The 24778-nt window shown below is 41.3% G+C and overlaps 1 protein-coding gene and 1 long non-coding RNA gene across 2 annotated transcripts in view; one reads left to right on the top strand and one right to left on the bottom strand.

Moving 5' to 3' along the window:
* The window catches only part of LOC139042090 (uncharacterized), a 41673-nt gene that overhangs the window by 14644 nt on the left and 2251 nt on the right, over window positions 1-24778 (bottom strand). The window lies entirely within an intron of this gene.
* Window positions 1527-11729, top strand: CD5L (CD5 molecule like). Its single transcript, XM_014836879.3, has 6 exons — window positions 1527-1736; window positions 4044-4070; window positions 6911-7231; window positions 8354-8671; window positions 9217-9537; window positions 10717-11729. The coding sequence occupies exons 1-6, from the start codon at window positions 1709-1711 to the stop codon at window positions 10743-10745; spliced, it is 1044 nt and encodes a 347-aa protein (XP_014692365.2). The 5' UTR covers window positions 1527-1708; the 3' UTR covers window positions 10746-11729.

Below are 24778 nucleotides of genomic sequence, written 5' to 3'. Positions count from 1 at the left end.
AAGTAAACTCAGCAGGGCAGGTCTGGCTCCTGAAGGCTGAAGGTAAATGCATAGGTTTTTGGATTCCAGTTGCAATCTAACGTAGCCTCATTAACAGTAAAGCTGATGTTTTGGGCCTTTTCTGCTTGTGGTGTCTGTTAGTGCATCATTTCAGAAGCTGGAGAGGGAAGGATGTGAGTAATTCACATTTACCAACCCATTTATATAGACCCTCAATGATCTGGATTGTGTTGATGCCTTCATATCATCCAGCATCTGGACCCTTCAACAAGAATGCCTCCTGACACCTCACCAACAAGCAGGCTGTGATCCAGCCATTCCAAACTACCTGTTGCTTCTTAAATGGAGAATGCTGTTTCATTTGTCTGCATGTGCATAGGAAACCCTTTTCCCATTCTAATTCTTCATTCTACTCATCCTTTAAGTCCTGCTTAGATGTCATCATCTCTGTGAAGTCTCTGATTAGCCCCAAGTAGAGGTGACCATTTCCTCCATTGGGTTCCCAAAGTTTCTTATACTTTCTTCCCCGGCAGTTGTTTTCACAAGCTTTAAAATTATTAGACCATAACCTTTTAGAGCGCCAAACTATCCCGTATTTATCAGTGTACTTCCTCCACCTATCACATTCACCTGGCACTCATGGCTGTTAAAAATTTTTTACTGAATACAATAATGTGCAAATGAAGAAATACCGGATTATAAATGAATGCCCATAAGGAAATAAGCTTTGTGAGGTGTGACCTGAATATAACAGAGAAGCTAAGATGTTTCATCATAGAGGAAATATTATTCTGCTTGAAACAGTAGGGAGTGATTTTAGCGTATGTAGTTGAGTACTTGAGTGGTCTGCAATTGAATAGCTCTGAGGCACAGCTATACTCAATAGCAAGGTGGGGGGACCTGGAAATACTGATGGTCTTCCTGCTCAATTCCTATCCCACCATATCTTAGAACTAAGAATGACTTGATTTCATTACCACAGGGACTTGTTTCTACTCAGCCTCCAAAGATGAGCATTAACCAGGACAAGAAACAAAAAAGAGTAGATCCATGTACTAGGCCCTCTGCTTAGCACTTGAAAAGCTGGTTTGAAGTAAATAAAGCCAACCTGCAGAGATAGACACCTTGGCTCTGGATTATGGTCTTGACTCTGGATTATGGCACCTCTAAGGGCAACTCTGGATCTAGTCTATGGTGTCTGGTTTCTATATTCTCTAGGCACTTCCAGCTGGAGTGAAGGAATCAAAATTGGCCTATTGCCCCCATGATTCATACATAGAGGTCATGCATTGCCTGATCTTCTAATGTGAAGTGGTCACATTCTTGGAACCAACCTTTCCTTGTGAGAACTCTTTCCCCTGTTTACATGGTGAAAGGACTAAAACAGAAATGGATGGAGCTGACATTATAGCAGAACCAAGTCATAACAGTTTAAAGTCTTTTTTTGTTTGTTTTCAGCATCTTTCTGCTGGTTACAGACACCTCCCTTCCTCTTGGGATATGCTGAGTTCAGCAAGTCCAGCCTTGTCAGTTCTGCCCCCTGAGCCCATTCGTTTCTGGTCATTTGATAAGGCTTCTGCTGCTGATAGGACCTGCCTGCCTCTCGCCTCTCTCCTTTCAGCACACTTGCAGCCAAAACTGAATGTTCCTGCTCTGGGGCCTCCTTCCAGTCTTAAATTTCAGCTCGTCATCTTAAGCTGCCTGGGTCATGGCTCTGCTATTCTCCTTGATCCTTGGTGAGTATCTCTGCCCCTGTTGGTTTAGGCTTCAGAGTACTCTGGGACTTTGATGAGGAGAATTCTTTCCCTGCCTAGCTGGTGCAGATCCAGGTATCTTTCAAGGAGAGTCTTCTCTCTGTTCTACCCTTTCTCTATATCTAGCAACTGTTATAAACCCAAAAGTCACTTAATCTGTACTCAGTTTATAATCTGCTTTGATTATCAAATTTTTTTCTACTTCCCTATATTTGCACTGACATATTTATAATAGTTTACCCCATTTCCTTTTTTACATTAATTTTCCTAGATGTACTGTTTATAAAAAGACACATAGATGGACCATGGGTAGCAGCAGGTAAAGCAAGAAAAAGAAGTATAACTGTAAGACAAATATCTTTATTGATCATATTGTTCAGTTTCCTCTCAAAAGTGTTTCGTACAATGTTTCCCCAAGTTTTTTATTATGTAATTAACTTAGAATAAATGGGGATTTCAAAGTCAAAGAGATCTGAGTTTTAATCCTTGTTCTTTGATTTCTTAGCTGTCTGAATTTTTAAATTACCATCTCTCTCTGAAATTTTGTTATCATCCATGAAATGAAGACAATTTTATGTTCCTCAGAGGTTTGCTAAGAGCCTTTTCACAGGATGACTAACTTAGGGCATCTAACCATGACTTCTAGGTTTCTTCCTTAATCACATCCATTTTTATTGTCTTGATGATCCAGTGCATCACTGAAGTTCACTCTGGTCTCTCAATTGGGCACCTATGTGTTCTATGTAAGCTGCTGGGCATATTCTTAAACATCTATACATCGCCTATATACCTAACAGCTAGTCCCACCCTTCATGAAGGTACTGTTGAATCTCCCAGGCTAACTTCAATCCCCTCTCCTTCGTGAAGTCTTTATGGTCTCTTTACTCGTAATTATTGACTCTGCTACAGAGCTTTTAAGTCACTTTTGGTCTATATCACTTCACATCTGCATATCAGGCTTGGCATGTTCAGTTTCCTTTGCTTGTACATGTTCTGTGTTCTTTACTAGACATTAGGATGTTATGTATAATATAACCTTGAGTTTTAGACAGTTGCAGACAAGCTTTCACTGAGTCTGAAAGTGGCCACGTCCTAAAGATTAAGGGATGGAGTTATTAACAAATTATTGGAAACCAAAAAAAAAAAAAAAAGAAAATGTCCCAGGACAAGCCACTGAAGTGCTGTACTTGGATCTTCCTGAAAAGTTGTAGGCTGGAGGTCCAAAGATATTAGCTCCTTTAGAAATATCCTATAAGGTGAGGTGGTGGGGAGACAATGAATTCTGCAGTTCAAAATGCCTCAGTGTCAGGGACCGCTGACAGTCACAGGGCTCAGGACTTTCTACAGCTTTAGGAGGGAGCCTAATATACGGAGGAGTTGATTCACACAGAGATACTATAGGAGGAAACTTTGATATTTTGAATATGTGCCAGCAGGTGTTTAAACTTGGAGGTTTGGAACTAAATGTGGAACTGCTTTCTGATCTGTTGACCAGGGGTCAGCAAACTTTAGCCCACAAGTGAAGAATGGTTTTTAAATTTTTAAATGGTGGGAAAAAGTCAAAAGAAGAATGATATTTTGTGACACACGAAAATTACATGAAATTTAAATTTCAGCATACATAAATAAAGGTTTATTGGAACACGGTCATGCTCATGCATTTACATATATATGGCTGCTCTCATGATGAAGTGGCAGAGGTGAGTAGATGTAACAGGGACCATATGGTCCATAAAACCTAAAATATTTATGATTTGGCCCTTTACAGAAAAAGTCTGCTACCCTTGGTCTAAGTGCAGTGCCAGTGAACGTAGACAAATACCACCATTTTCCCCTACTTTCGGTGCTACCTGCCATGGCGTCTTTACCTTCCCCCACCAGTGTGTCTTTCCTGTGGCCTCCAGCATGCTTTCCTGTTGAGCCTAGAGGCTGTATCACCACACTTCTACTTCAGGCAGTATTCACCAATCAATCTGATTGACTAGAATAGAAAACCAAATCTATCCATGCCTGGGGTAGAGCCAACATCAAACGTAAAGGGAACGTGATGGGTCAGTCAGCTGTTATAGAATTGGTCTTTGTGGTTCCTAGCCAGTGTCCATGTGTCCGTTGAGGCTGGTCATTCCAGAAAAGAAAGGTCCCAACAGGACTGACTTTGGAGGCTCTCTATCTACCACTCTACCTGTCCCACAAAGTTTGGTAAAGGTTTTGTAGAGAGTTGCATTTTTTTTAAGAAAGCCTTGGAAATTGACTACATGATCTCACTCACTTCCTTCTTTTTTTCCCCAGCTATTTGCACCGGACCTCTTCTCTTAGGTAAGATTTTGGGGATCTTGAAAGGGAGCCCTCGAAGCTCTGGAGAATGGAAATTTTGAAGTTTTCTGGGTCACAGAGAGACGCTCTGGTTCAAAAGAGCCCAAGTAGATTTCCTTCCTGGTTTCCCAATCCACCCACTCAGTCTTATATGAGTGGATTTTCGCCTCCAGAGTGTAGAAGGAATTTGGGTGGTTTGTCCTGAAAGTGGACTCCTTCCCACTTGGCTTCTGTGGCCCAAGACTCTTGGCCACCTCCAAGTATCAGATGGCTTTGTTTCAGGCTTAGAAAGCACCTCATCCCTTTGGGGGCATATTTGGGAAATAAACTTCCTTTTGCCCTGCGAAGTTCTACCACTTCCAGGTCCCTCTACCAGCTGTAATGCCACCTTTGAACTAGAAATGCATCTGCTTCTGTGTAGCACATGGCTTGACCAGCAGAATTCAGATTGAATTTCAGACGCCACTGGCCACCTCTGTGAGGAGTCTTTGAGCAATGCACAAACTGCTCAACTGAAGAGAAAATGGGGCTGCACAGACAGAATGAGTCTCTGGGAGAGGAAGGCCATGATGGTCCAAACTCAAGGAAGTTGGTTGTGGATTATCAGTTTCTTTTACATTATCCCTTCAGTTTACTCTTTCTTTTGATGATAGAGGCTTCGTCAGAAAGGGAAAACTACAAACTCTGCTATGGATGTGGAGGATCCTACACCTTGCTGGATGCAATTTGATTCCTTAAGGAGTGCTGCTTCTTGGTTCCCAGTCCAACACTCAGATTACTTGGTCTTTTTTTCTCTGGCCTTCGGGGCTGTCCCTCACTGCTGGCGCAGGGGGGCAACTGCTCTCTTTATAGTCTTCCCACATTCCAAGATGTTTTTCCTCCACCCCAGGTCCCTCTCTGAAGCCCTCAGCTAACAAAGTAGGGTAAAGACAGTGTCTAGCACACAACTGCCCTGATGAGCCCCTCTACTCTTCCTTTTCTCTAGCTTTCAAATCTCTTCTCAGCCCTTCTCTCCCCTCAAGCTGGATTTCTTTTATACTTATTCTGTGTTTCTTCTTTACATATTTCTTCTTTCCTAGGAGTTGTTCTAGTCCTCCTCTCCATGGAAAATGAAAACCCATTTAAAGCCAGAATTTTGTAGCTCAAAATCTAATAAAATAACGTGGGCATGATCCTGATAGCTACTATTTCCTGGAGTATGCAACAATCCTTATCCAAACTCTAACCTTAGTTACAATGACCCAAAAGTTTTTTCTAGGTGGCTCTTCTTGTATTATGTTTGTACTCAGATTCATACACCTTAAACTTTGGTGTGAGAAAATTGAAACTTCTCTTAGTTTTTTATAGTAGATTTTGAATTCTATCTCTAGCCTCCATTCCTCATATTGCTTTCCCCCCAAAAAAAGTTATGGAAGAAAAAGAGAAAAACAAAACAAATGATCAAACCAAACATAAACTTCTCAGTGCAGTTTAAAATCAGCCAGCCCAGAGTTTTGTCATTCAACCACTTCTTCTGGAGTTGATTCCAAGTCCTACGGAGTTTGTGCAGAGTTGAGACAAGGTAGGCAGTGGGAAATCTGGTCCTCAGAAGTCATAATTCATTCACATAGGCATCTGGGTCATCCCATGTGGCCCATGTTGTCATATGTTATACTATTTATATCCCAATAGGCCACAGTCCACCAGTCCAAATGTGGCCCTTCCCTGTGCACCAGACCTCTCTCAGTCAACTGCCCTATTTTATGGAGGCATGGAAAATTTAGCTCTTCTATTTCATTATATCGCTCTGGGGCTGCAGGGGACATGGTGGGATTGCCTCAAGCCTATTAGATATAATCTCCTTGAGGGCAACACTGCTATCTTGTTCATCACTGTTCCCTGAGTTTATAAAACAATACCTGGAATCTAATATGTGCTCAACAAAAGTGTATTGTTTGACAGGCTCTTCCTTGGTCTCCCTATAGCACCATATCTACTCTATGTTTATAACCTGGTGTAAGGGAAAGAATTTTTATTAGTCTTTTCCACCCCTAGACTTGTAGCTTGGAAGCAGGAACAAGTCCTGGATTACTCAGAACTTATCTGGAGGCTCTTTGGAATCTCCCTCCTATCCCTAATGCCTAGAATTTTCTAGACTAAGTATTGGGGTTCTGAGACCCTGAGGCTCTGACTCTTCCCTTGCCCACTGCTCTCTGTATTTCTTCTGAGTTGGGTTCTTGGACATGGGAAAATGTCATAGCAACAAGGATGGGTAGGGGTAGATCATTGATATTGAGAGAGAGAGAGTCAGGTTGATCAGCCCAAATTATATCAAGACACTCTGCCTCCATCTGGCTACCATGGGAAGAAACAGCATTATGAAGAAGAAAAGACACAACAGATATCATCTCTATACTCGTGTTCTGACTTGAGACTTCCACTATTTGACAGTATGACTATATGACCTTCATTTTCATGAGGATGATTTTCCTTATCTGTGAAATAGTCAGGTGGACTTGACGACCCCTATAGGTCCTTCCAATTCTGACCGCTAGGGATTCTAAAAACTGCTGGATGTTTGACTAACCTCTTTCTCTTAATCTTCAAACTCAAAAACCAGCAGTCATATCTAGGTGTCATGAAGTGCAATTTCTTGGTAGGGTACAGTTAAGAGTATTGCAAAACAGAATGCAGAGATGGGGTCCTGAAGCTCTTCTCTCCCTCCCTTTTGACTCCTCCTTTCTCATCATCCAACTTTTCACACCCCCTGTGAATGGTGGAAGAGTTCCAAGATGACTGAGTACATGCCTGAGTACTCTCCGGGCTCCTCCCACATGTCCAGCCAATATTCCATTTCTTTGCAGGATCTTCATCCAGAGTGCGACTGGTGGGAAGCACCCGCCGCTGCGAAGGGCGGGTGGAAGTGGAAAAGGAAGGTCGCTGGGGTGCCGTGTGTGATGATGGCTGGGACATCAAAGACGTTGCTGTGGTATGCCGAGAGCTGGGCTGTGGAGAAGCCAGGGGGACACCCAGTGGTATTTTATATAAACCATCATCAGAAGAAGAGCGAAAATTCCTCATCCAAGACGTCGATTGCAATGGCATGGAAGATACACTGTTTCAATGTGAGCTTGAAGACGTTTTTAATTGCTTAGACAATGAGGCTGCAGGAGCGTTGTGTGAGAGTGAGTATTCCAGGGCTCAAAGACTATCTTCCAGCTGTTCATATCCTACATGATCACTCTTGTTTGTTTTTATTTCTCACAGTGGACTTTCACACAACGGCAAATTGGCTCTCTGTCCTTTACATCTCACATTTTCTCAGTTGTGGGCCCTGGAGACAAACATTATCCTCACCTAGAATTGTTACTCCTTCTTGGTTGACCTAATGCTTTCCTCTTAGTTACAATGTATATGATAACCTGTTTCTCTCCTTTACAGACACATAAACATACACAGATCCATCAACCACTAAATGTTTGTTGAATAGTGCATCCTGTCTCTGGCTTGGGGTGGAGTTGTGGGGAAGAGATGACCTTGCAAAGTATAATGTATGCTTTTAAAGTTCTCAAGGAGTCCACCATATAGTTAGATAGACAAGAGCTGCTCATAAGAAACCAACACAACACAACCATATGTATATATATATATATATAGTATTGTTGCATTCCTTTACTCCCTTCATATATTTGCTTGCATGTATTAATAATTTCTCCCCTCTCTGCATACACTTTCTTCCTCTTAGACTGCGATTTGGCTGTGAGACTGGTACATGTCTTCTCTTTGTCAGCCCTCAGTTTATTACCAAGGAAACAATCACTAAATCTTTGTGCCCTGATGATGAGGTCTCATTCCTATTATTCCAAACATTAGAAAGATTGAGGATTTGGAGCACTAATCTGGGATACTTGGATGATAATGTTGAAATTGAGCTGAAAGGTTTTTGGCCTTGGACCCATTGTAAATGCTATTATTGTATTTTATTATTATTTTAAAAAAATCTGTGAAATGCCTCTACCTGCCTCTTGTGAGAAACAAATGAAAATTTTAATGCTAAAATAATTTGAAAAATAAAAAAATGCTACAGAAATAATTAATGATTCAACTTGGAACTGAGAAATAACATTCACTTCATTGATTCACTCATCCATTCTTTCAGCAAGCATCTATTAGGCAGTGCTAAGCACTCTAGAATACGTTGTACTACACACCAAGAACAGAGAGATGTGTACATTATGCATGCATGCATTTTCTGGGAAGTCTGTGTTCTTGTAGGAAACAGACACTTCCTCTTTCTTTTCCCACAGTTCCAGAGAGTGTGCGGTTGGCTGGTGGCACCGGGGCCTGCAATGGGAGAGTGGAGGTGAAGCACCAAGGGCAGTGGGGCACAGTGTGCAAAACAGGCTGGAGCCTCTTGGATGCAAAGGTGGTGTGCCGGCAGTTGGGGTGTGGGAGGGCCATACTGACCAAAAGATCCTGCAACAAAGCTACCAAGGGCCAAGGGCCCATCTGGCTGAGTCACGTGTCATGCTCAGGACAAGAAGTAAGCCTTCAGGATTGCCCTTCTGAGCCTTGGGGGATGAACAACTGCACCCACGATGAGGACATGTGGGTTGAATGTGAAGGTAATGCCTATGAATCAAGAGACTAGGTTAATTCATGAATTCAATTAGATGAAATTCCATTCAATCAATGTTTACAAGAACTATTCATGCATTGAATCACCATGCCAAAGTTACTTAATTGTGTCAATCATCAATTCTAGTTTTTAAAATGGAAATGATAACATCTGCCTTTGTATATGAAAGTTCTTTAAACACTATTAAGTACCATTTTAACATGAATGATTATTACATTGAATTCTATATAATAGGGACAGGGCACACCATTCCATGTATTTGTTGAATTCTTCAACTTTTAAAAACTACCAGATAGTCATTTATAAATATTAGATTTTTATAAAATGAATGGGGAAGTGAAAAGATCCTAGTTAAAGAATAGACCTCAGCCAAATGGATTGGAACCTAGAGAAGGGGCTATAATCATAGAAACGCAGGAGGAGAGTTTCAAAAGTACTGATGAGATTTGAATGAGGATGTGGATGATCTTCTTATTTTTTTCTTCTTTCCATGCTTCTCTTCATCCCCTGACTTCCTCCTGCACACCAAAGATCCTTTTAAGTTGAGGTTGGTAGGAGGAAACAACAGCTGCTCTGGGCGACTGGAGGTGCTGCACAAGGGCGAATGGGGCTCTGTCTGTGATGATGGCTGGGGAGAAAAGGAGGACCGGGTCGTGTGCAAGCAACTTGACTGTGGACAGTCCCTCTTTCCATCTGTCAAAGTCCGGAGAAGATTTGGACCTGGGAATGGCCCCATCTGGCTGGATGATGTTCATTGTTCAGGGGAGGAGTATTCCCTGGAGGAGTGTGGGCACAGGTTGTGGGGATATCACAACTGCAAACACAAGGAAGATGTGGCTGTGATCTGCTCAGGTAAGTCCTGTATATGGAGTTCATGAGGACTGGCACAGAGGGAGGTGAGGAAGGGGTGGTGGGGGTGAACTCTGGGATGAGGGTGGCTCTACCAGTGCCATATAGCTGTCCATAGTAGTCACCTACTTTATGCGCAAATCAAGGGATATAATTGAGTAGTTCTAGTAGTGAATAGAATAATAATATAAAAACCCATACCATACAATTACTGAGTGTGAGAGCAAGAGTGGTTTTGAAAATTATTGGATCAACACCTTTATATTAAACATGGAGAAAGTAAGAATCAGAGAAAATAAGCAACTTACAAAAATCATAAAAAATTCCTTTCAAATGGTAGAATTGAAATGACCAGTCTTGACTTTTAACTCAGGGTTACTTCTCTTAGATGACCTTAACCCTCAAACCCTAATTTTAAACTATGGATGATGGTTTTACCCCATCCTATTTTTGTATTGTCACTCCCCAGATTTTAAATTAATCTGGGGGCATGATTCCGGGGTGGGGGGCTCTTTGGGAATGCCCATGAGAGAGTCTTTTCAGAGAGGCCGGGATACCAGCCCTGAACTGTAGACCTCTTCTACGAAGAAGGCTTGACTCAACTTGAGCCAGGAAATGCAAGTGCAGTCCCTGGGTTGCTGACTCAAGAGAGCCACAGGTCTGAAGCTCAGTTTTATAACCAGGGTAGGAAGCTGGTTGTGTGGGGCTGAGTGGTTAAAGACCCAGCTAAGGAATTAGGTAAGAGCTGATAGCTGATCAAGGATGTGAGGAGCAGCTAGTGCCTAGAAAAGAAGAGATTTAGCCCTGCTGCTGCCATTTTGAGGCTATCTAATTTTAGATAGTCACTTAACTGCTCAGGACCTCAGTATTTTCATCTGCAAAATAGGGAGACACTTGTGCCCATTTGCCTTGAAGTGTTGTGTGAGTGTGTGAGGATAAGATGCATTAATATACATGAATACTGTTTGTGACATACAAGGAATCTGGTGGATAAGTCCCTAGAATACTGCACCAGATTCTGATTTGGCTCCCATCAGTGTGGGATATGTGAGTGATTAGGTTCTGGGAGGGTCTCTTTCCTATTCTGGGACCCACTCTCCTTTCTGTCTCTTTGAGCATGAATGAAATAATCTCTTCTTGGAATATCCCCATCATTACTGTACATTTTTCTTCTCTTTACAGGACAGCAGCCTGGGCTTCCTGACGCTTGACATGACCCTCACAGGCCCGGAGTATCCTTTGCTTCCTCATGGGTCCTGATTGGCCCAGCATGAGCATTGGGCCTGCTGGCTTTAGCCACCACTCCCTCAGCCTCTCAGCAAGAGTCTGAACAATTGCTTATGCCTTGCTCTCTGAGCTAAACACCCCCATCATTGCCTGGAGATATGAGTTGTTGAATTCCCTCTTGCTGGGGAAGATGAGCTCCCGGTCATCTTCTCCTCACTACTGACCCCTTGGCATTGGTTTTGGCCTCTCCGGCCTCCTTAACACGCCTGGGATCTCCAGGCCTGTTACTGTGACAGTACTGGCCATTACCAAGGCAAGATCCATGTCTATAAAGAACGTGAAAGGAAGGAGACAACGAAAGGAACATTTGAAAGGGTATGTGGTTAGATGATTACGTGGAACCTGAGGGAAAGTTTAGAGTCTTTTTGAACTCTTTTCCTCAAGTTTCAGGTGATCACAACAATTAATGACACCTCATTACTCTCCTATTCCTTGGTAAGAGTAGACCATTCTTTCAGTAGCAGAGCAGCATCTTGTAATCATAGACTTTTTCATGACGCTTGGAAAAAGATGTTGTGCTTCCTGAATGACCATAATAAAATACCTTTTTTGTCCATGTACATACAACTTGCTGACATAATTGGCATTTAACAAGAAGAATCTCACAAATGCATTTTAGTTTATCTAAGGAAAAATTGGCTATGAGGCTTCCACTGGAAGAAAGGAAAAGAAGAGGCAGAAAGAGTTTGAGGAGGTCCAAAGTTGTGCCTCATACTAACAAGATAATATCATTTTCATTTTATCAACTCAGACTTTGGGGTCTGCAAGCATGAGGCAAGAGAGAATGATACAAAGGAGAGAATCAAGACAATGCTAAAAATCAACAACTTTAGACTCTGGGGCTAAGTTGAGTACCTGCAATATACCTACATTAATGCTATCTAATAAAGTAGATCTCATAGTCTCCACAGTTGCTTCTCTGTGTGATGTGCTCTTTCTACCCACAGGGAAGCAGTGTGCCAGCTTCTTGGTGACACCCTTTTAGGCAGGGTTAGTTAAAAGAGAACATAGAAATATTACTCTAGTCAGGATGTGGAACTCTTTCTCTGTTTCCTAGAATGGGAAAATAAGTAGAGAAATCTAACTTCATAGAAGAGAAGAAAATGTCTTAACAGACATTTGGGGATCTGCTCTGTCTACTCAAAGAGATTTTGCTTTTATCTGATCAGTTCTCACAAGGCTTCCTGATTTTCCCCACAGACTACTATCCTGTCGCTCTCACCCTGTATTATCTGGAATCTAGAAGCCTGCTGATCTGCCTTGATTGAGTCATTGAAAAGCTCTCTTATCCTAGTAGAGTAGATCAGACTTGGAATTTCACAAAATAAAATTTGATTTTCCCTTAGGTTCTACATTAAAATTTCTTTTGTAAAATTCCAACTCAATAAAACCCCTGAGAACCAATGAGATAAAAGTAATAGCTCTTGGTGGAGATGGTGTGAATCTCACTCCAAGAGCAAGACCTGACAATATCCTAATAGATAGTGTCAGTGGGTCCGATAAGATTGCGTCATTAAGGAGAGGAAATTGAGAAGCTGAAAGATGAAGTTGACACTGGCCGGTTAGCACTGTCCATAGAAGACGATTCCCTGACTAAAAATGTGTCTCTTTAATCTTGATGTCCAAAGATAAAATAGCATATCAGAGCCTGAAGTGATCAGCGTACTGTCAGTGACTGCCTGTGTTCACAAATACTCCTGTTTGTTTCTTCTTCCCGGACATGCCACTAGTCTCTCCCAAGTTTCTCTTAGATGATGCCCCAGCCAGCCCTCCTAGCCCCTCCCTAGCAAGGCAGTCCAGTAAACTTGAGCTCTGCATTCAGGGGGAGTATTGCCCATTGGGTAGGTTAGGGTTTATGAGCTGGCATATGACTTGTCCTCCGAGAGCCTCTCCTGTGACCCTCTCCCCACCCTTGCTCAGGTCCGGATTCCAAACTACTTTGAACTGTTTGGCATGTGCATGTGCAGTATGTACCCTTTTAGCCATCCTGAGGCAGCCTGGGTCCTCCAGGCCTGTGGAGGTGGGGCTCAGCCCCACCATCTTCATAGTCTCCAATGTGGAGGGAACTCAGTGCCTGAAAATCACCCTGAGGTGGCAGCTACAACTGGTGACAGTCAGTCCCCATTTGGCCTTGCTGCCTGATAGGGTCCTGGGATTCTCCAGCTCCCAAGCTTTTATCAGATGATACCCAAGCCAGTCAGTAGGGCTTGGCCCTGGCAAGGCAGGACAGTCTCCTGCTGCTCTGTATTCAGAAGGAACATGCACCTTTGTGTAGACTAGCCTTTGGAATTAGCCATATGCATTGTGTCCCCAAGCTCCTCCTCCTGTGAAAAAGCCTCTTCTAACCAGTGCCATGTTCCAGATCCCCAGCTACCATGAACTGTGAGGAGGTGCATGGGGAGTACACACACTTTCAGCCCTTCTTGGGAAGTAGGACCCTCCTGGCCCGTGGAGCTGAGGCCCAGCTCAACCACTGGCATAGTCTCCAGTGTGGAGGGGCCCACAGTTTGAAAATTGTCCTGATTTGGCAGTTCTAAGTTGGCGACAGTCTATTCCCACCTGGGCTTGCTGCATGGCAGGGTCCTGAGCTTCTTCAGCAACCATGGCTCCCATGTGTCTCTTGTATGTAAGTGAGCCATGTGGCCAGTTCTCATAATGAAAGTGATTTATGACAACTTCACATCAAGGCAGTTAACAAGTTTGCCTTCTCCATTCTCTTTCTTCCCCTATTTGCTGGCTTGCTAGACAAGATTCCATGGACATAGGGGAAGGCAGGGCCAGAAGACGGGAGGAGCCTAGATCTCTGAATGACTAGATGGAGCCAGAGTCTCTCACCCATACTCTGCTGACTCTGTCATGCATAAGAAATAACCATTATTTGTATTATGCTACTGAGATGTTGGGTGGCTTATTTACAGCAGTTAGCTTAGACTACTAACACAGACATAAAATGTCTTTTAAAAAATCAATTGCTTTGCTTCAAAGCTCACCAAAACACTTTCTGATGATCCTTTGACTTCCTCAATAGCCTCTAAATATCTAATATTCCATGCTAATCATGAAATGTGAGACCTGGCCTACTCATTTTTATTTTTACTATAAATTATTATATTTTATTTTAATATTGATTTTTTACAGTCTTCTGAGGCCTTTTTTTCCCCTAAAAACTATACCCGAGATGTCCATGGAGGGTTCCTTGGAGACATTTTGTGTGTGTGTATTTTAAGACTTTATATTTTTTTGAGAGCTGTTTTAGGTTCACAGCAAAATTGAGAGGAAGGTACAGAGACTTCCCATGTACCTCTTGCCCCCACACAGGCATAGCCTCCCCATTACCAACATCACTCACAAGAGTAGTACATTTGTTACAATCGAGGAACCTACGTTGAAATATCATTATCCCTCAAATTCCATGGTTTACATTAGAGTTTACTCTTGGTGTTGTTCTATGGATTTGGGCAAATTTATAGACATGTAGCTACCCTTATAGTATTATACAGAGTACTTTCACTACCGTAAAAATCCTCTGTGTTCTGCTTATTTATCCCTCCCTCCCCTCAACCCCTCCTAACCACTAATCTTTTTATTGTCTCCATAGTTTTACCTTTTCCAGAAAGTCATATGATTGGAATCATACAGTATATAGCCTTCTCAAGTTGGCTTCTTTCATTTAGTAATATGCATTTAAGCGTCCTCCATGTCTTTTCATGGTTTGATAGCTCATTTCTTCTTAGTGCTGAATGATATTCTACTGTCTAGATGTGCCACAGTTTATTTATCCATTCACCACTGAAGGACGTCTTTGTTGCTTTTCCAAGTTTTGACAATCATGAATAAAGCTGAAATAAACATCCGTGTGCAGATTTTTGTGTGGATGTAAGTTTTCAACCCCTTTGGGTAAGTACTAAGGTGTATTTTTCAACAACAAATCCTACCCTGCTGACCACAGTTGATTAGTCCCATGAGTGGGCATCTGTCCCAAGCTAAATCAATCAGCCTTTCGCAGGAGATGGGAACTGTGATAGAAAGAGGATTAGTTTCTCCAAGTAACTACTTGTAACAAGTTAACTGAGGAGCTGTGTATGATCGTTTTTCATATACCATGCAGATCAGAGAACAAGAGGAAGCCTTTCCACAGAGATACATGAAATGAATGAAACATATGCACAGAGAGGAACATAGATGAGAGACAGAGAAAGAACCCAACAGCATTTTCAATTTCTGGTTCTTGTCTTCTCCTGGAGTCCAGTTGCATTCCTGGTCTTAGGTTCTATGACAAACTGCTATCTGTTTATAATATATATATATATTTTGATTGAATTATATCATTGGTTTTTAGACTTCTAACCAAGATAACCCTAACAAATTTTCTCATTTTAAATTAATAAAGTGATAATTTACCAATAGTGTGTAAGGGTAGTTAGATAAGCCCGTTTATTAGTAATGAATAATTCCCACTGCATAAAATCACATTTACGGATCTGAAAGGATAAGGACCAGGTCCTATAGCAGAGGTACTGCAACAATATGTTACCCTTGCGATCCTTGTTGGATAGATGATCAATCAACCCATTTACATAGGTGACGTTTATAGCTCATCCCCTCTTTATTAAAACAGAGATGCATTGAAGTAACTTTATTAAGGTGGTGACATAGGTCATTCCAGACTTCAGTCTCACTCACAAGAAGACCAACTATCAATTATCCACAGACAAGACATCATTGTGAAAATCCCAGAGCCTGGGGATGAAGCTGAAAAAAACCCCCTGGGCCTCAGAGACTGAGAAGGACTGCATAGAAGGGTAAGAGGAGTAGTTTCACTTCCACTTCATTGCCCCGTCCCCAGGCTGACACAGTGCCACGTTAAGAGGGCCCCCACTGGCCCTATTGTTTCTTCAGTAGGAAAAGAGAGCCCAGTGTGGGCAACCAGCTCCCCAGCATTGCAAGATGCTTCCCAGGGGGCCACTCAAATTTTTCCTCATGGGAATCACTGAGGGAATCTGTCGCTTTGACCACTGGAGATCAGATAGAGACTGGGAAGGGGGTGGGCTTATAGAAACCAGTGCTCAGATATTGGTGGACTGCATTCCTGCTGGCAGTGGCTGCCAAGTGGTGACCTCAGCCAGTGTCTCTGCCCTTCTGCAGAGCCGAGACAGCCCTGTCTGTCTGAGCAGCTTGGTTGGCAGTTCTGCCTGATTTGGGGTCCCAGACAATGGGCCGTATGAGCTGTGGAGCCTGTTTTACCGCTCCAGCCCTGCCCTGGCAGTGAGGAAAATTTGCAGCCCCACTGAACTGCCCAGGATACCCTCCTGTCCCACCCAACCAGGAAAACCCAGGCAGCTACAGAGCCATCCAACAGCCACCTTTGAGTAAAGAGCCAAGCCAACAGCTCTGCCCGGATGTTGAGCATAGACTCTAGCCCTGCATAGCCAGGGAGCCTGAGTAATGACCCTTGGCAGCCTCAGAGCACAGCCAGTAACCCCACTAAATCACAGAACATAACCTGCAGCCCCAACAGACCAGGGACCCAGACAGTGATCCCTGCCATCTTCAGAGAAAAATCTCCAGCCTCACTCAACTGCAGGATACAACTCGAGGCCCTGTATGGCCATAAAGCTTGGCCAGTGACCTTGGCCAACAGCAGAACATAGCTAGTGGCCTACCTGATTACAAACCCCAGTCCGTGGTCCTGCTTAATCGTGGAGTCCAACCAATGACACTTCCCTGCCAGAGAATACAGCATTTCACCTTGCCTAATCAGAGGTGATTGTAGAGGCCAGCTAGCAGCCCTACCTGATTGTAGAGCACAACCAGAAGCTCTTTTTGACGAGACAGCCCACTCAGTAACCCTACTTGAAAGCAGAGCCCAACCACCAGACCCACCCAACTGCAGGCCCAGCCACTAGCACCTCCCTGACCTCAGAACACAGGCAGTGGCCTTGCCAACTAGAGACCCTAATAGCAAGCCCCACCTGCCAGCAGCTGACCCATCCAGTATCTTAGCTGTCTGGTAAATGTCTTTTCCTGCCAAAGTGAACCTGTAAAGACTGGGAAAGGGGACTACTTACTCAAATATGCAGATACCAATGCAAGAATAAAAAGGTCACAAGAATCAGATAAACATGACGCCGCCAAAGGAACCTAATAAAGCTCTAATAACTGACTCTAAAGAAATGGAGATCTATGAACTGACAAAGACTCAGAACAATTCTCTTAAGGAAGTTCACTAAACTACAAAAGTACACAGATAGCCAACTAAATGAAATTAAGAAAACAACTCATGAATAAAATAAGAACTTCAACAAAGAAATAGAAACCATAAAAAAAGTTCTAGAGCTGAAAAATACAGTGACTAAATTTGGCAATTCAATAGAGAGCTTCAACAGTAGACTTGACCAAGTAGAAGAAAGAATCAGTGACCTCAAAGATAGGCAATCTGAAATTATCTAGTCAGAGGAGCAAAAAAGAAAAAAGAGAGCAAACTAAGCCCAAACTTAGCAGAAGGAAAGAAACAATAAAGAGTAGAACAAAAATAAATAAAATAGGAAATAAGAAGATCATAGAAATGATTAAGAAAACTAAAAGTTGGTTTTTTGAAAAGATAAACAAAATTGGCAAACCTTTAGGTAGACTCAGCAGGAAAAAAAGAGAAGGGATTCAAATAAATAAAATTATAACTGAAAGAAAGGACAATACAGCTGATACACATAAATACAAAAGATCATAAGAGACTGTTATGAACAATTCTATTTTGACAAATTGGACAACCTGGAAGAAATGGGTAAATTCCTTAAAACATACAATACACCAAGACTGAATCATGAAGAAATAGAAAATCTAAATAGATCAGTAATGAGCTAGGAGATTGAAGTCAATAGACAAAAACTTCCTGACAAAAAACCCCTCAAGACCAGATGGTTTCACTGGTGAATTCTACCATTTAAGAATTAACTCCAAACCTTCTCAAACTCTTCCAAAATACAGAAAGAGGGAACACTTCCAAACTCATTTTATGAGGCCAGTATTACCAATATACTAAAGGGAGATAACAACACTACATGAAAAGAAAATCTTGAGAAAGAAGAACAAAGCTGGAGGCATCACATTTACTGATTTCAAGCTATATTACTTAGCTATTGTAATCAAAACAGTATAGTACTGGCATGAAAAGACACACAGACCAATGGAATACAATCAAGAACTCAGAAATAAATTCATGCACATACAATCAACTAATATTTGACAAGGTAGCCAAGAACACTCAATGGGGAAAGGATAGTCTTTTCAATAAATGGTGTTAGAAAACTAGATATTCACATACGAAATAATGAAATTGGACCTCTATCTTACACTACACGCAAAAATCAACTCAAAATGAATGAAAGACTTGAACTTAAGATCTGAAACCACAAAACTCCTAGAAGAAAACATAGGGAAAAATCTCCTTGACATTTGTTTTGGTAATAAACTTTTGGGTGTGATACCAAAAGCACAAGCAACAAAAGCAAAAATAAACAAATAGGAGTACAAAAAGCTAAAATCTTCTGCACAGCAAAAGAAACAATCAACAAAATGAAAAGACAACCTATGGAAAGGAAGAAAATATTTGCAAACCATACAACTGTTAAGGGGTTAATATACAAAATATATAAATAATTTATTCAACTCAAAGCAAACACCACAATAGTCCAATTAAAAAATGGGCAAAGTACCCAAATAGATATTTTTCCAAGGAACATATTCAAATGACCAACAGACTCATGAAAAGATGCTCGACATCACTAATCATCAAGGAAACGCAAATCAAAACCACAATGAGATATCACCTCACACTTGTTGAATGGCAATTATAAAAAATACAAGAGATAAAAAGTGCTGGTGAGGATGTGGAGAAAAAGGAGCTCTTGTACACTGATAGCTGGACAATAAATTGGTAGAGCTACTATGGAAAACAGTGTGGAGGTTCCTCAAGAAATATAAAAATAGAGCTACCATATGATCCAGCAATTCTTCTTCTAGGTATATATCCAAAGGAACTGAAATCACTATCTTAATGAGATATCAGCATCCTCATGTTTATTGCAGCATTATTTACAATAGCTAAGACATGGAAACAACCTAACTGTCCATTGATAGATGAATATTTAAAAAATGTAATATATATATAAACATAGATACACACAATATTACTTAGCTATAAAAAAAGAAATCCTACATTTGCAACAACATGGATGGACCTTCAGGGTGTTATGCCAAGAGAAATAAGTCAGAAGAAAAAGACAAATATTGCATGATCTCACTTATATGTGAAACCCAAAAAAGATGAACTCATAGAAGCAGAGACTAGATTGGTGGTTTCCAGAGGTGCAAAGCGATGAGAATGGATAAAGGTTGTTAAAGGGTACAAACTTCCAGGTAGAAGATCAATCCGTTCTGGGGATATAATGTACAGCATGATGACTGTAGTTAACAATACTGTATTGTATACTTGAAAGTTGCTAAGAGAGTAGATTTTAAAAGTTCTTACCACATTAAAAAAAATGGTAACTAAGTGAAGTGATGGATATGTTAATTAACCTTATTGTGGTAATCATTTCACAATGTATACATGTATCAAGTTATTACATTGTACACCTCTAACTTACACAATGTTATATGTCAATTATATCTCAATAAAGCTGAAAAAATATCTTAAAAATCCCCCAGATCAATTAAAGATCAATAAAGGTGGTTTACAGAAGATAGGCAACTCTGACCGCCAATCATACTTTCTGCTTCTTATGTTGGAAATGCTCTTTTTCAACTTTTCTACCTGGTGAACTTTTAATCATTCTTAACGGCTCATTTCTCTTACAAAATGTAATTTATATCAGCTTACAACCCTGCTTAAAGCCCTTTGAGAGCTTCCCATTTCACATAATTTAAATGCACACTTTTTTGTCCTGAAAGGCTATGCATGATCTGGCCCCCATTTAAACTTCCAATCTCATCTCATGCTACTCTTTTCATCTAACAGCACATTCTAGCCACATGGGCCTTCAATTCTTTCCTGAAACAAACCAGATTTACTGAGCTGGAGGAAGTCTTCCAGAGGAACAGGTTTTGGGAGAGAGAAGCAATCAGGAGCTTTGTTTTGGATGTTTTGAGTCTAAGATGCCTTTTAGATTTCCATGTGGAGATGTTTAGAAAAGTTCAGGAGAGAAGTCTGGGCTTGGAGACATAACCTGGAAAATCACTGCACATATAAGGTATTTAAATACATGAGACTGGAGGACTTCAGTCCAGATAATGAGTGGGGACTGAAAAAGAGCTGAGATCCAAGGACTGAGAATCAGGACACCACAACATTTAGCTTAGATTTCCTTGAAACAAGGATTTATGTGCAGTTTTTCCTTTGGGTGGTAATCCTAGGAAACACTGGTGAGGGACTGAAAAAAGTGAGTAGGAAAGGGAGAAAATTCATTAAAGTGAGTACTAACGAGCTGGTTACTGTTATGGGCAACTAGGTCTCCCTCCCATTGGGGGTCTTCTGAGGAACTATGTGGAAACCACTTCAAAATCATCTCCCCAAGGAATGGGGAAGCTGGGGTATTTATCTACCAACACCTATATCTTATTAGATTGAGAATGCTCCTGTTGTTCTTAACTCCTGTATATAGGTTTGAGTAAACTCATGAGAACCAGCAAAAGCCACAAGTATAGAAGTGAAGAAATATGTGCTCTTGAGGTTGGAAGCTGTCAGTGTGCATAAGTCCTATCCACAGTGAAGTAGGAGTAAACATGAGATTGTGGTATCTTGGAACCCAATTGAAGAAAATATTTCAAGAAGTAAATATGCATTAACTGTGTTGACAGGTCAAATAAGATGACTGAGAATTCAGTACTGGATTCTACACCATGGGGTCCACTCTCCATAAGTGCAAAATAGAAATACTCCCCTTCGAGCTTCTGCTGTCTTTCTAGGGCATTGAAAGGGCATGGGACTCAAGTTGCTGCCTCACAGAGAAGTCAGAGTCACTTACTTCCTTTGTTTTGTGGAATTTATCACCCTCTCTCTTCCATTTACTTCTCCTCTACTCCCTTCTTCCAAAGAAGGTTAATTTGAGTTATTCAGTGGAATGGTTGAGGCAGAAGCCAAATGTGAATGATTTGAGAAGTGACTGGAACTTGAGGAAGGGGTAATAAAGTTATCATAATGAACTGGCTGTAATGATGACACTTTTAGCTACTCTACCTATGGGACATTGCAACTAAGTGATTATTGTCCTCTGGGCCTGCCTTTTGCTGTGTAGCCAAATACCTTAGGTTGAGGTCTACCTTGGTCGTTTTTCTCCCCCTTAATGTTTTCTGTGAAATTACCCTTGCATAGGCTTAGGAGAGCATCACCCACAAATCATGGGTTTTCCACCCTCCACTCTATCTCTCAGGCTTATCTCTGTCCTTGTGTCATTCACTGTCCCAGAAAATATCCAGGGATTTTCTATTTCACAGGGAACTTTGTAGCCCAGGCTCTCAAGAGCCCACTCAATGAAATTAATCACCCCAATAGAGCTGCAGCCAATGTGTGAAGTTAATGCCGGGGAGTCTTTTTCGGGCAGGAATCGAGGCTAGGCCAGGGAAGGAGGAGGGCTTGTAGGAATGAACCATGAGCTGTGGACTAAGGAACATTTATTTCTGTCCCATGTATTCTGAGGCCAAGACACTTCCAGTATATAAGTGACTCAATATTGTGTCTGGGAGGATAAATATCTAACAGAAAGTTTGGAAGAAAAGTCTTTCATATAAGCCCCTGTGAGAAACTATCTTCTCTCTTAGTGAATTCGTTTGCTGAAGCTATGGTTTATTTTCAAGCCTGGAGCATCTACCAGAGGCTGGAAGAGCAAAGTGAATACTGGAAAATAGTTTTGCCTCTGATTTGTATCTGCTGTGCATTTCAGAGCTGGTGTCAACTGTGCAGGTGCTGTACATCCCAGAATATTAGTCTTTAGTCCATGGTCAAGTCTTTGACATCTCTTAAACAGTCAGAAGCTAATATTACTCCAACTATTTCCCATCCAGGCTGCTCTTGCAGCCTTGTTATAGGCAATATCTGAAGTTGTACCTATTCTTGACTGGCTCAGCAGACCCAAGTGATACCATCATCCTTGCTGTGTTGGTGGATGCTCATATTCTAGGCTCTCATTGTAGATGATGTGCAGTGACAGCCTGGAAAGAGACTCTACCTTGTTAACCCTCCAGAGAAAGAGAAAGGGAAACTGCAGTCTCTAAGTGGCCTTTCTGCTGGACTCTGTCTCTTTGAGAAGCTGCTGCTTGAATTGGGATCTGATAAATCTTGTCTCTAGTAGTGACAAGACTTATCCGCAGGTGGTTATCCCAGGGACACAGGAGATGAGCCCTGTCAAGTTCAGAAAAACAGGAAGGAAAACATTAGAGGTAATCCCTGGTTATCTGATGAGAAAGAGGAAAAGTCTTTGAAAACATTAGTTTAGGAGGAAAGCTTTTTGATTTGGTGAAGTCTTAAAGAGAATTGGTCCCAGTTTGCCTGAGACAGTATTGGTTGATGTCTGTTGAGGATCAGTTAACTTCTGTTAATAATTTTTAATGAGAACTCTCACTCTCAAAATTATCCTAGTTTGGATAATGAATTTCATGTTCATTTTAGCATTGAGGTATGGTTAATACTTGAGAATTGCATTTTAAATTTTGGAGATATATAGAAAGGAGGACATTTTTGCCCACAGTTTGACACTTTCTTTCCCCTCCAGGGAAAACATCCAAAGGATCCAAAAGGCAGATAAGGTGAGTCTGATTCCTTGGCTGCTTTCTCTCCATGATCCTTTATCCCTTCCTTAGGTCTTTATCTCAGTATTTCTTCATCAGGACTACTCAGTAATCTATTCTGACGGGAGGATGAGCTAGACTTGAGTATCAATAGGATTGGACCACAAATCAATTCGAATTCATGAAGATGCTCTAAAGTTGTGAGAATGTTCTCATCTCATGATTTGCTCCTGATGCAGGACCACAGGCCCAGCATGCTCCTCAGAGATGCTTGGGAAGCTAGATAATTCATTTTTACTCTTCCCTTAACCCATGCTTTCCCCTCCTAGTGTGTCTTTTCTTCTACTCTGAGATGAAGGCATCACATTTTATGGAGGTTTGACACACAATAATGGGAAAGGTATGCCTAATGGCTCAAGTCCAGGCATTCTCTATAGACTGGCTGTAGGCAGAGTTAGAATGCATCTTCTTGTTGCTAGTCATGGGTCCAGGGAAGCTCTGTCCAATAGATATGTAATATGAGCCACATATATAATTTAAATTTTTCTAGTAGCCACATTAAAAAAAGTAAAAAAGAAACAGGCAGAATTAATTTTCTTTTTTGTAAGTAGAGATAATGTCTCCGCTAATTTTTTAAAAAAGATTGGCACCTGAGCTAACATCAGGTGCCAATCTTCCTGTTTTCCCTCCTTCTTCTCCCTGAAGCCCCCCAGTACATAGTTGTATATTCTAGTTTTAGGTCCTTCTGGCTCTGCTATGTAGGACACTGCCTCAGCATGGCCTGATGAGTGGTGCTAGGTCCATGCCCAGGATCCAAACCAGTGAAACCCTGAGCCACTAAAGTGGCATGTGCAAACTTAATCACTCAGCCACAGGGCTGGCCCCAGAATTAACTTTAATGATATATTTTATTTAACTCAATATATCTAAAATATTATTGTTTAACATGTAATCAATACAAAAAATTATTAATGAGGTACTTTACACTCTTTTTTTCTTATTAAGTTTTCAAATTCTGTAATTTATACTTACAGCACATCTCAATTTGGACGAACTATGTTTCAAGTGCACAAAAGCCACGTGTGTTAGTGGCTATTGTATTGGACAGCACGTGTCTGGGGGTAAGATGAAGTCCTTGGAGTCATAGCAACCTTAGTTCTTATCACAAGTAAATTTTGAAAATTTCTTAACATCTCTCAGTTTAAGATTCCTCATCTATAAAATGAGTAAATTTTATACCTCAAAATGTTCAAACTCATAATCTCTTTATTTCCTGAACTTTCTCTTCCCTCTCCATTACTATCTTAGTTAGTGGCTTTATCATTCCATCTTGAGCCAGAAAAAAAATCGTCTCTCCCCTCTTGCACTTCCAGCCAGTCACCAAGTCCTCCCAAATATTTCCCCAGTTAAGTCCACTCCTTTCCATTCCAATTCCTGCTTCAGATCTTCATCATGCCCAGGTCATCCCCTCACCAATTTACCTTCTATATGTTTAGTTGTGTCTTTGCCTTGACTGTCACCCGCATCACCTAGAGTAAAAGTCACAAAGCTGTGGTGCTCGACAGAATTGCCTTGTTTTTAAATAATTTTAGAAGTTAGTCTCAAACATTTAAAAATCAGTAGATTTTACATAAAATTCTGAAATTATGGTTTCCTTGAACAATCAGATGATCTGGCAACATGTCCTTTTAACCTCATGGCAGTGACCAACTGAAGCAGAGTAGCAACTGCTCTCCTAGATGGGGAAGGCTTTCTCCAGCCCATCATAGCCCTAACTTGGCCCAATTCACTCTCTGAAGCATACATTCCCAAATTCTCAGTAGAGCATATAAAGCCTTTCATCATTTATCCTTTATCTGTGTCTCTTCAGTCTCATTCTGTGTCAGTACTTCCTCATATTTTGTTCCAACATCAAACTACAAATACCTCCGCAAAATGCCTCACTGTTTCATGACTTTTATGGTTTCACACACTCTCTTTGCTCTGTTTAGAATGTTCTTCCCTACCTAGACAGCTAGCTGAACTCCTATTCATTCTTGGAAAGTCAGTTCAGACGTCACATTTCTGGAAAGCCTTGCTCAATTCCCATCCCCCTTCCCTTTCGTGCTATAAGTTCATTTAGATTCTCCTCTATGTTACTTCCATACTTTGACTATTTCAGTCATCAGGCTCATCA

This window comes from Equus asinus, chromosome 25 (assembly GCF_041296235.1).
Source record: "Equus asinus isolate D_3611 breed Donkey chromosome 25, EquAss-T2T_v2, whole genome shotgun sequence".
Classification (NCBI taxonomy): domain Eukaryota; kingdom Metazoa; phylum Chordata; class Mammalia; order Perissodactyla; family Equidae; genus Equus; species Equus asinus.
This window is presented reverse-complemented; position numbering and strand designations above follow the sequence as displayed.

Coding starts and splice junctions, on each gene's coding strand:
- CD5L (XM_014836879.3), top strand. CDS start 1,709: ATGGCTCTGCTATTCTCCTTGATCCTTG. Junction 1,737..4,043: donor GCTATTCTCCTTGATCCTTG/GTGAGTATCTCT, acceptor TTTTTTCCCCAG/CTATTTGCACCGGACCTCTT. Junction 7,232..8,353: donor TGCAGGAGCGTTGTGTGAGA/GTGAGTATTCCA, acceptor CTTTTCCCACAG/TTCCAGAGAGTGTGCGGTTG.